General features: G+C 37.2%; 1 protein-coding gene across 2 annotated transcripts in view; it reads left to right on the forward strand.

Annotated features, from left to right (window-relative positions):
• rbbp8l (retinoblastoma binding protein 8-like) overlaps positions 1-9689 on the forward strand; it is a 61086-nt gene extending 51397 nt beyond the window's left edge. The window contains exons 10-14 of one of the 2 annotated variants that reach the window (XM_061985384.2): positions 2096-2648; positions 5090-5183; positions 5249-5310; positions 7654-7807; positions 7892-9689. In XM_061985384.2, the coding sequence (XP_061841368.1) occupies positions 2096-2648; positions 5090-5183; positions 5249-5310; positions 7654-7807; positions 7892-7953 (925 nt within the window). In that variant the 3' untranslated portion in view covers positions 7954-9689. The remainder of the gene's footprint in view (positions 1-2095; positions 2649-5089; positions 5184-5248; positions 5311-7653; positions 7808-7891) is intronic. The other variant, XM_061985385.2, reaches the window with a different exon arrangement.
• The last annotated feature ends 1476 nt before the right edge of the window (positions 9690-11165 follow it).

Here is an 11165-nt window from a genome sequence, read left to right on the forward strand (position 1 = left end):
GAATGAGTAAATGTGGAAGTAGTGTCAAAGCGCTTTGAGTACCTTGAAGGTAGAAAAGCGCTATACAAGTACAACCCATTTATCATTTAACTTAAAAATCTATGATTTTTAGGCATAAACATTCAAAATTAGCTCAGAAGCTAGCATTGAACGTTAGCATGCTATTTTAAGAGATGTTACCATGCTTTCAAAATGGCGCGGAGCACCAGAATCCACAATTTTTAGATTTAAACATACAAAGTTGTCGAGAAAGCTTGCATAAAACATTAGCATGCTAATGTCGGCATGAGGACATAGGAAAGTTAGCGTATTTCCAAGATAGCGCAAAGTATAAAAATGCACTGTTTTTAGGCATAAACATAGAAAATTAGCTGAACTGCTTGCATAAAACATTAGCATGATAAAATGGGACAAGTTAGCAATCTTGTAAGATGGCGCCAAGTATTACAATGCAAGTGTAAACATACAAAATTTGCTAAAAGGCGAGCATCAAATGTTATCATTCTAATATAAGAGACGTTAGCATACTTCTGAGATGGCGGCAAGTTTTGAAAAATTAGATTTTTAGGTAAAAACATACAGCATTGACTTAAAACATAGCATACAATGTTAGCCTGCTAATGTTAGGGTGCTAGCAGATGACCGGATCATAGGAAACACAAAAAAAGGTACTGTTTGTAGGTGTAAACATACAAAATTAGCTAAAAAAAACTAGCATTAAACATTAGCATGCTAATGCTAGCATGCTAATATCAGAGACGTTAGCATACTTCCAAGATGGCGCAAAGTAACAAAAATCATGATTATTTTAAATATTTAATATTCATTTGATTTGTTTGGTTTAAAAATAAACCAATATTAATAATAATAATTGCGCTAATATAACAGGCGTTAGCATACTTCTAAGATGGCGCCAACTTAAAAATCTATGATTATTAGGCATGAATATACTAAATTAGCTTAGAAGCTAGCATTGAACGTTAGCATGCTAACAATAATATACTATTTTAAGAGACGTTACCATGCTTTCAAGATGGCGCCGAGCACCAAAATCTGAATTTTTTGATTTAAACATACAAATTTGTCGAGAAAGCTTGCATAAAACAATAGCATGCTAACGTCAGCATGAGGACAAGTTAGCGTCTTTCAGAGATAGCGCCAAGTATAAAAATGCACTGTTTTTAGGTGTAAACATTAGCTGAACTGCTTGTATAAAACATTAGCATGATAAAATGGGACAAGTTAGCAATCTTGTAAGATGGTGCCAAGTATTAAAATGCACTATTTTTAGGTGTAAAAATACAAAATTAGCTAAAAGGCGAGCATAAAGTGTTATCATTCTGATATAAGAGACGTTAGCATACTTCCGAGATGGTGCCAAGTTTAAAAAGACATGATTTTTAGGTAAAAACATACAACATTGGCTAAAAATCTAGCATACAATGTTAGCCTGCTAACGTTAGGGTGCTAGCAGATGACCGGATCATAGGAAATACAAAAAAAAGGCACTATTTGTAGGTGTTAACATACAAGATTAGCTAAAAAAAACTAGCATTAAACATTAGCATGCTAACGCTAGCATGCTAATATCAGAGACGTTAGCATATTTCCAAGATGGCGCAAAGAAACAAAAATCATGATTATTTTAAATATTTATCATTAATTCGATTTGTTTGGTTGAAAAATAAAGCAATATTAATAATATTATTATTATTATTATTAAAGAGAAACCTATATTATGTAGTATTTTCATTATTTAAATACAGGTAAAATCTGAGCTATATGCTGTTAAGAAAAAAAACTTTATATTTATTGTATTTGCTTTGAATTCAGATATTTATTGTCTTAACCATGATTAAATTTTTTAACAAAAAAAAAATAGTTTTTTTTCTTGTAAGACGGCGCCAAGTATTACAAGTTATTTTTAGTAAATTTGCTGAATTAAAAACAAAAAAATGTTCAGGTTGTCATTATGGGGTATTGTGTGGATAAATTAGAAGACAATCATTTATTTAATCCATTTGAATCTGAGGCCTACTTTCCAGATCAGGCCCTAAATGTCTAAAATGTCATTTGAGTGCTTCATGTTCCTTAGATCTCACATCGTGGAGACCATTGACCATCATCCCCTGAAGACCTCCTCCCTCTCCGACCTAAGTCCACATTCTCTCAAGGCCCCCGTGCCCTGTCGTCCTCAGCCAATCAAGAGCACCTTCCCCTGGGCTATCCCTGAATCAGCCACCTGGGCGCCCATGGCGGGCGGCAGCATGGTGCTGCACCCTTACCCCAAGTCCGGTCTCCCTGGTTTCCCCAACATGGTCCCGACGAGCCAAAATGGCAGCCTGCCAGGCTACGGGCCTCAGTGGCACAAGGCCGTCAAAGAACCCACCGTGGTGTTCCGCTTGAAGAACCCATCGGAGCACACGGGACAAAACCCTGCGGCCAAGACCCAGGACAAGAAGGACGCTCAGCACAAAGATCCATGTGACGGTCCTCTGGACCTCTCCGACAGAGGAAAGTCCAAGACGGGCCAAACACCTCTGGCCTGGCAAGAAGGTTTGGACCGGAGACGGGACAAGGACGTGTCACCTGACACGTCTCCGTCCTTACCTCCGGTCTCACAGCGAGAGGAAGTCCCAAACCACAAGGTGAGCGCTGTCCAAATCAATAGATCTGGGTTAGTTGTTGCCTCATCGTGAGTGAAGTATGATGAGACCTGATAAGATTGAGCACGCTGCAGCTGGTCCTGAACAGTCCCACTTCTTAATGCAGAGATGTCAAACCCATTTACTGAGTAAATCAATAAATGATTTGATTCCATCCAAGCCGGCCTGCTTCTACAAAAGCCAAAAGCAGTGAAGTTGGCATGTTGTGTAAATGGTAAATAAAAACAGAATACAATGATTTGCTAATCCTTTCCAACTTACATGCAATTGAATAGACTGCAAAGACAAGATATTTAATGTTCACACTGAGAAACTTTTTGTTGTTGCAAGTAATCATTGACTTAGAATTTAATGGCAGCAACACATTGCAAAAATATTGTCACAGGGACATTTTTGCCACTGTGTTACATGGCCTTTCCTTTTAACAACACTCAGTAAACGTTTGGGAACTGAGGAGACACATTTTTGAAGTGGAATTCTTTCCCATTCTTGCTTGATGTACAGCTTAAGTTGTTCAACAGTCCGGGGGTCTCCGTTGTGGTATTTTAGGCTTCATAATGAGCCACACACTTTCAACGGGAGACATGTCTGGACTACATGCAGGCCAGTCTAGTACCCGCACTCTTTTACTATGAAGCCACGCTGTTGTAACACGTGGCTTGCCATTGTCTTGCTGAAATAAGCAGGGGCGTCCATGATAACGTTGCTTGGATAGCAACATATGTTGCTCCAAAACCTGTATGCACCTTTCAGCATTAATGGTGCCTTCACAAATGTGTAAGTTACCCATGCCTTGGGCACTAATACACCCCCATACCATCACAGATGCTGTCTTTTCAACTTTGCGCCTAGAGCAATCCGGATGGTTCTTTTCCTCTTTGTTCTGGGGCACACGACGTCCACAGTTTTCAAAAACAGTTTGAAATGTGGACTCGTCAGACCACAGAACACTTTTCCACTTTGCATCAGTCCATCTTAGATGAGTTCAGGCCCAGCGAAGCCGCCGGCGTTTCTGGGTGTTGTTGATAAATGGCTTTGGCTTTGCATAGTAGAGTTTTAACTTGCACTTACAGATGTAGCGACAAACTGTAGTTACTGACAGTGGTTTTCCAAAGTGTTCCTGAGCCCATGTGGTGATATCCTTTACACACTGATGTCGCTTTTTGATGCAGTACCGCTTGAGGGATTGAAGGTCCTCAATATCATCGCTTTCGTGATCCAAGGTCATGGACACTCAATGTTACGTGCAGTGATTTCTCCAGATTCTCTGAACCTTTTCATGATATTACGGACTGTAGATGAGGAAATCCCTAAATTCCTTGCAATAGCTGGTTGAGAAATGTTGTTCTTAAACAATTTGCTCACGCATTTGTTGACAAAGTGGTGACCCTCGCCCCATCCTTGTTTGTGAATGACTGAGCATTTCATGGAAGTTGCTTTTATACACAATCATGGCACCCACCTGTTCCCAATTAGCCTCTTCACCTGTGGGATGTTCCAAATAAGTGTTTGATGAGCATTCTTCAACTTTCTCAGTATTTTATGCCACTTGTGCCAGCTTTTTTGAAACATGTTGTAGGCATCAAATTCCAAGTGAGCTAATATTCACAAAAAATAACAAAGTTTTCCAGTTCGGACATTAAATATCTTGTCTTTGCAGTCTATTCAATTGAATATAAGTTGAAAAAGATTTGCAAATCATTATATTCTGTTTTTATTTACCATTTACACAATGTGCCAACTTCACTGGTTTTGGGTTTTGTCAGATATCGCCAAGTGTTCGAATCCAGGATTTTTAGGTTTAAACACACAAAATTAGCTAAAAAGCTAGTATAAAACTCTAGCACGCTTAGATAACAGGCGTTAGCATACTTCCAAAATGGTGCCAGGTTAAAAATCTCTGACTTTTAGATATAAACATACACAATTACCTCAGAAGCTAGCATAAAATATTAACATGCTAACATTAACATAGAGATGTTATCATACTTCCAAAATCCGTACAAGCATCAAAATACACGATTTTTAGTTTTAAACACACAATTAGCTAAAAAGTTAGCATTAAAAGTTAGCATTGTAACGCTAGCATGCTAATATTAAAGACGTTAGCATACTTCCAAGATGGCACAAAGTAACAAAAATCATGATTTTTAGGTAAAAACATGCAACATTAGCTAAGAAGCTAGCATGTTAACATTAGGGTGATAGCAGATGACCGGGTCATAGTCAATACAAAAATTAACTATTTGTAGGTGTAAACATGCAAAATTAGCTCAAAAGCTCACATTAACGTCAGTATGCTCACTTGCAGGATTCTCACAGAAATGAGGCAAAAAGACAAGCTTAGCTGTATCTGCGCTTTAATGCTTCGGTCACTCGAAGGATTCTCACAAGAATGAGGGTATCTGACGCTCTTGTCCCAGCAGGCGGTAAAAGAGCAGGAGCAGAATAAAGCGGCACAGGGGAAAGCGGAGCAAAGCAAGAAGGTTCCCGCCCTCACGATATCACTGCGTCCAGGTAGGACCTGTATGGATGTGACACGGTCCTGGTGTGGCTCACTTCCTGTCTGCTTTGTGCAACAGTCGTGGTGCTGGAGACTCTCAACTCTGATCTTCACACACAAAACACATCGACAAATGGCAAGGTAGGATATCTGGATTAGTTTTATTTAGATTATTGTTTGTAATCAGATTAACCACACTTGGGAAATTGGATTAATCGCGATTAATCACAGTAAATTACCTGTTTATACAACTTAAATTACCCTAAAAATTGTCTAACCCAAGGGTGTCCAAACTTTTTGACAATATATACATATATTGTATGTACATATATATATATATATATATATATATATATATATATATATATATATATTTATAAATATATATATATATATATATATATATATATATATATATATATATATATATATATATATATATATATATATATATATACATATACATATATATATAAAATGGATGGATGGATATGTATAAATATATACATATACACACGCACACACACACACACACACACACACACACACATATATATATATATATATATACAGTCGTGGTCAAAAGTTTACATGGCTGTCTTGAGTTTCCAATAATTTCTACAACTTTCAATTTTTTGTGATAGAGTGATTGGAGCACATACTTGTTGGTCACAAAAAATATTCATGAAGTTTGGTTCTTTTATGAATGTATTATGGGTCTACTGAAAATGTGACCAAATCTGCTGGGTCAAAAGTATACATACAGCAACATACATTATCAATTTTGGTGATGTAGAAAAGTTACAATCAAATCAAATTAGCTTCATGGCATGGCCTCTTTACTTCATGTGAGTAATTATGATTGACAACACCTGTTGACTTCTCTGAGCCCATTTAAATAAGGCTCATGTGATGCAGTCATTAGACTCGGTTACAAACACGACAATGGGAAAGTCAAAGGAAGTCAGCACAGATCTGAAAAAAAAAAAAAAATTACTTGAACAAGTCAGGAAAGTCATTTGGAGCCATTTCAAAGCAGCTTAAGGTCCCAAGAGCAACCGTGCAAACAATTGTTCGTAAGTATAAAGTGCATGGCACAGTTTTGTCACTGCCACGATCAAGAAGAAAACGCAAGCTATCACCTGCTGCTGAGAGAAAATTGATCAGGATGAACAAGAGTCAGCTGAAAACCACTAAAAAGCAGGTATGCAAAGAATTGGAATCTGCTGGAACACAGGTGTCAGTGTCCACAGTCAAGCGTGTTTTGCATCGCCATGGACTGAGAGGCTACCATGCAAAAAGGAAGCCCTTGCTCCAGAAGCCACACCTTAAGGCTCGTCTAAAGTTTGCTGCTGATCACATGGACAAAGATAAGACCTTCTGGAGGAAAGTTCTGTGGTCAGATGGAACAAAAATTGAGCTGTTTGACCACAATACCCAGCAATGTGTTTGGAGGAGAAAAGGTGAGGCCTTTAATCCCAGGAACACCACGCCTACCGTCAAGTATAGTGCTGGTAGTATTATGCTCTGGGCCTGTTTTGCTGCCAATGAAACTCATGCTTTAAATGGGACAATGAAAAAGGAGGATTACCTCCAAATTCTTCAGGACAACCTAAAATCATCAGCCCGGAGGTTGGGTCTTGGACGCAGTTGGGTGTTCCAACAGGACAATTAACCCAAACACACGTCAAAAACGTAGTAAAGGAATGTCTAAATCAGGCTAGAATGAAGGTTTTAGAATGGTCTTCCCTCAGTCCTGACTTAAACGTGTGGACAATGCTGAAGAAACAAGTCCATGTCAGAAAACCAACACATTTAGCTGAACTGCACCAATTTTGTCAAGAGGAGTGGTCAAAAACTCAACTAGAAGCTTGCCAGAAGCTTGTGGATGGCTACCAAAAGCGCCTTATTGCAGTGAAACTTGCCAAGGGACATGTAAGCAAATATTAACATTGCTGTCTGTATACTTTTGACCCAGCAGATTTGCTCACATTTTCAGTAGACCCATAATAAATTCATAAAAGAAGCAAACTTCATGAATGTTTTTTGTGACCAACAAGTATGTGCTCCAATCACTCAATCACAAAAAAATAAGAGATGTAGAAATTATTGGAAACTCAAGACAGCCATGACATTAAGTATTTAAATGGGTGTCATTTTGAAAAGTATTATTTATGGTGTTTGGACGTTTTTCATAACATCCACAAAGTTCAGTGAGCAGGTTGTTATGTGTGTTGACCTTTAAAAAAAAAAAAGTGCACTATGACTAGGGAAGGTTGTCTGGATTGTGTCATACATGTAAATGCTGTGCTGTTATAATAAAAGCACAGATTCTTTTGAAAGCACTCTGCTGGGACTTGTGACGTCTCGCGGGCCAAATGGAAGACGCTGGTGGGCCACACTTGGCCCGCGGGATGTAGTTTGGACACCCCTAAAAAAACCCTGAGGGTTAGACACCCAAACAAAGGTCTTGTTTCCCAACAGTCGCCAGCAGGGGAGCCGGAGAGCTCGGAGGGGCAAGTGGAGGAGGAAGAAGAGGAAGAGGAAGTGAGTGTGTCAGGACAGGACCAGGACCAGGTCTCCAAGAGGAGGAGACTATCAGTGGAGGCGGACTTGGACCTGGACTCAGACTCTGACAGTCAGCATCCATCCCGGTTCCTCTTTTCCTCAAGTGAGCTTCTCTTTCCTCTTACATCGTTTCATGCTTCTCATTTCCTCTCAGCGCCCGCGCCAGACAAGAAGGTCAAGATGGGCGTGAGAACTCAGGAGAAGACTTCCTGCTGACTGGACTGGACTGGACCCAAACTGTGACAAAACTCATAAACACTCCAATATAAGGTCACCTTCTCTTCTTCTTCCATTCATTGGGAGGCAGGCAGCATGTCATGCACTGTTGTTACTACCAATATCACATTTGTCATATGTAGCAAAGTATACATCGAATAATGGAAATGGAGGAAAATCTGGGTGTGGATAGCATGGCCTGGTTTGCAAAGCAGCATATCATGCACTCTCGTTACTATCCTCTCATCATCAAAGCACTGCTACGATAAATGGAATGCAAGATTTAAGAGAAGCTTTATCCAAATTTGTCAAACGGATCAAAAATATCAGACAAATCATCTGGATTTGGTTATAGTGGCCTGGCTTGCATTAAAGAAAGCAGCATATCATGCACTGTCTTAACAATAAAGGAGCGATATGCCAATGTGTCAAATGTATCAAAGTATAAAGTGAGTAATAGAAATGGAGGAACATTCTCAATTTGGTCAGTGTGGCCTGGCTTGTGTAACATCAAGCAGCCTATCATGCATTGTCTTTACTATTGGAGCGTCATCAAAGCACTGCAATGATAAATGGAACGGATTAGTCAGCGATATCACAAATTGGCAAATGTATCAAAATATTAGACGATTCATGAAAATGGAGGATAATGTCAATTTGGTTAAAGATCAAAGCAAACTGCATATCATGCACTTTTGTTACTATTGATGAGCGGTTTCCTCATTTGTCATATGTATCAAAGTATAAGGCAAATAATGGGAATGGAGGACAATCTAGAGTCGGGCGGTATGGCCTGGCTTGAATCCCATCAAGCAGCATATCATGCACTGTCTTGACTATTATTAGTCATCATCAAAGCACTGCTGTGATGCATCCAACAGGACAGTCACTAAGAGGTGCAATAACCAAAGTTCAGAAGTACTTTCATAGCAAGCGACAACGGATTTGGGAGCCTTGTCGCAAGCAGCCTACCATGCACTGTCGTGACTATCAAGGAGCAATATCCAAACTTCTCAAATTCATCAAAGTCCTGCATGAAGTGAATCATGGAAATGGAGAAAATTCAGGAGTCGGATAGCCTGGCTTGAATTGCATCACAGCAGGCAGCCTATCATGCACTGTCGTGACTATCCCCGCATAAACAAAGCACTGCTATGATGAATCCAACAGGATAGTCTATCTAAGAAGAGCAACACCCCAACTTTTCATAGTGAGTGACTTTTTTGTTTTTATTTGGTAGCATCACGGCACGCAGCCTATCATGCACTGTCCATCATCATCATCAAATCACTGCAATGATAAACTGACCAGAATAGTCTTTGGCGTATCCAAGGCCACACGTCATACTTTTATTTTGGAAACAGCACAGCAAGCAGCCTATCATGCACTGTCTGGACTAATCCAGCAGAGTGCTGCTGTAGTACCTCGGTTTTACTGAGGAGTCCGTTCAAAAAGGTCAGACCTAGACCCAAATCATGTAAGTCCATTGAATCTGTACCTGACACGAGAAATTATGAGCACAAAAAGACATTTTACAGAGACTATTCCTAGTTTTAAAGAATGAAATGCATTTAAATGATGAATGAAATGTACAAATAAAACTTTTCAAACTTTGTTGAGGACTTTGGTTGGCAAAGCAGAGACTCACGCCAACAATTCAATGGAGTTTCTCACCTTCTTTATCAAACTGCTGGCACTCACAACTTTTTTCGGCCCCACGTGGGATTAAAATAAAAAAACACTACGACATTTGGGCAAACTTTTTTTTGGACTTGTATAGCATCAAAATGTTTTTGTTTGTGAGTGAGAATGCACTTGTAAGTTAGTCATGGACACATGTTAGCTAATGCTAACGACGCTGACATTACGATAGCACGTGCAAAACACTAAGTAAGACTTGTTTTACAACAACATTTGTATAATATTAGTCATTTTAAAGAATGAAGGGTATAATATTACAGAAAAAATATTCAGAATTTTAACAAAAAAAGTAAATTTTTACAAAAATAAAATCATATTGGAAGAAAAATATCCATCCTTTTACAAAAGTGAAGTCATTCTATCAGAAAATACTAATTATAAAACTGTTATAATTTTACACAAATTTATGTCATCATATTTTAAGTACAATATTTTATTAATTTCACAAAAAGCCAATTTTACAAAAATAATATGTTATTTAAAGAATATTATGAAAGTATTATAATATTGTAACACAAAAAGTTAATTTTAAAAGAATGAAATAATATTTGAAGGAAAGTATTCATAATTTCACAAAAGTGAAGTCATACTATCGGAAAAAAATATAGAACTATCATAAATTTACAAAAAATAATGTCATTATATTTGAATGAAAATATTGTATACATTTTACTACAAAAATCCAATTTTACAAGAATAATATCATATTTGAAGAATATTATGGTAGTTTGACTTGTATTACAACAACATATTTATAATATTAGTCATTTTAAAGAATGAAGAGTATAAAATTACATAAAAAATATTCAGAATTTCAACATAAAAAGTAATTTTTTTAAAGAATAAAATCGTATTTGAAGATAAATATCCATTATTTTACAAAAGTGAAGTCATTGTATCAAAAAACGAATTATAAAACTGTCATAATTTTACACAAATTTATGTCATCATATTTGAAGTAAAATATTTTATTAATTTCACTACAAAAAGTCTATTTTAAAAGAATAGTATCATAATATTTGAAGAATATTATGAAAGTATTTATAATATTATTCATTTTAAAGAATGAGGGGTATAATATTACATTAAAATATTCAGAATTGTAACATTAAAAGTAAATTGTTGAAAGAATAAAATCATATTTGAAGAAAAATATTAATCATTTTACAAAAGTGAAGTCATACTATCTGAAAAAACAAATGACAAAACCCATAAATGTACACAAATTAATGTCAACATAATTGAATTAAAATATGTTATTAATTTTACTACAAAAAGCTAATTTTACAAGAATAATATAATATTTGAAGAATATTTTGGTAGATTGACTTGTATTACAACAACATATTTAGAATATTAGTCATTTTAAAGAATGAAGGGTAAAATATTACATTACGAATATTCGGCAGCACGGTGACAGAGGGGTTAGTGCGTCTGCCTCACAATACGAAGGTTAGCATGTCCTCCCCGTGACTGCGTGGGTTCCCTCCGGGTACTCCGGCTTCCTCCCA

The sequence above is a fragment of the Nerophis lumbriciformis genome, linkage group LG23, assembly GCF_033978685.3.
Source record: "Nerophis lumbriciformis linkage group LG23, RoL_Nlum_v2.1, whole genome shotgun sequence".
Lineage (NCBI taxonomy): Eukaryota > Metazoa > Chordata > Actinopteri > Syngnathiformes > Syngnathidae > Nerophis > Nerophis lumbriciformis.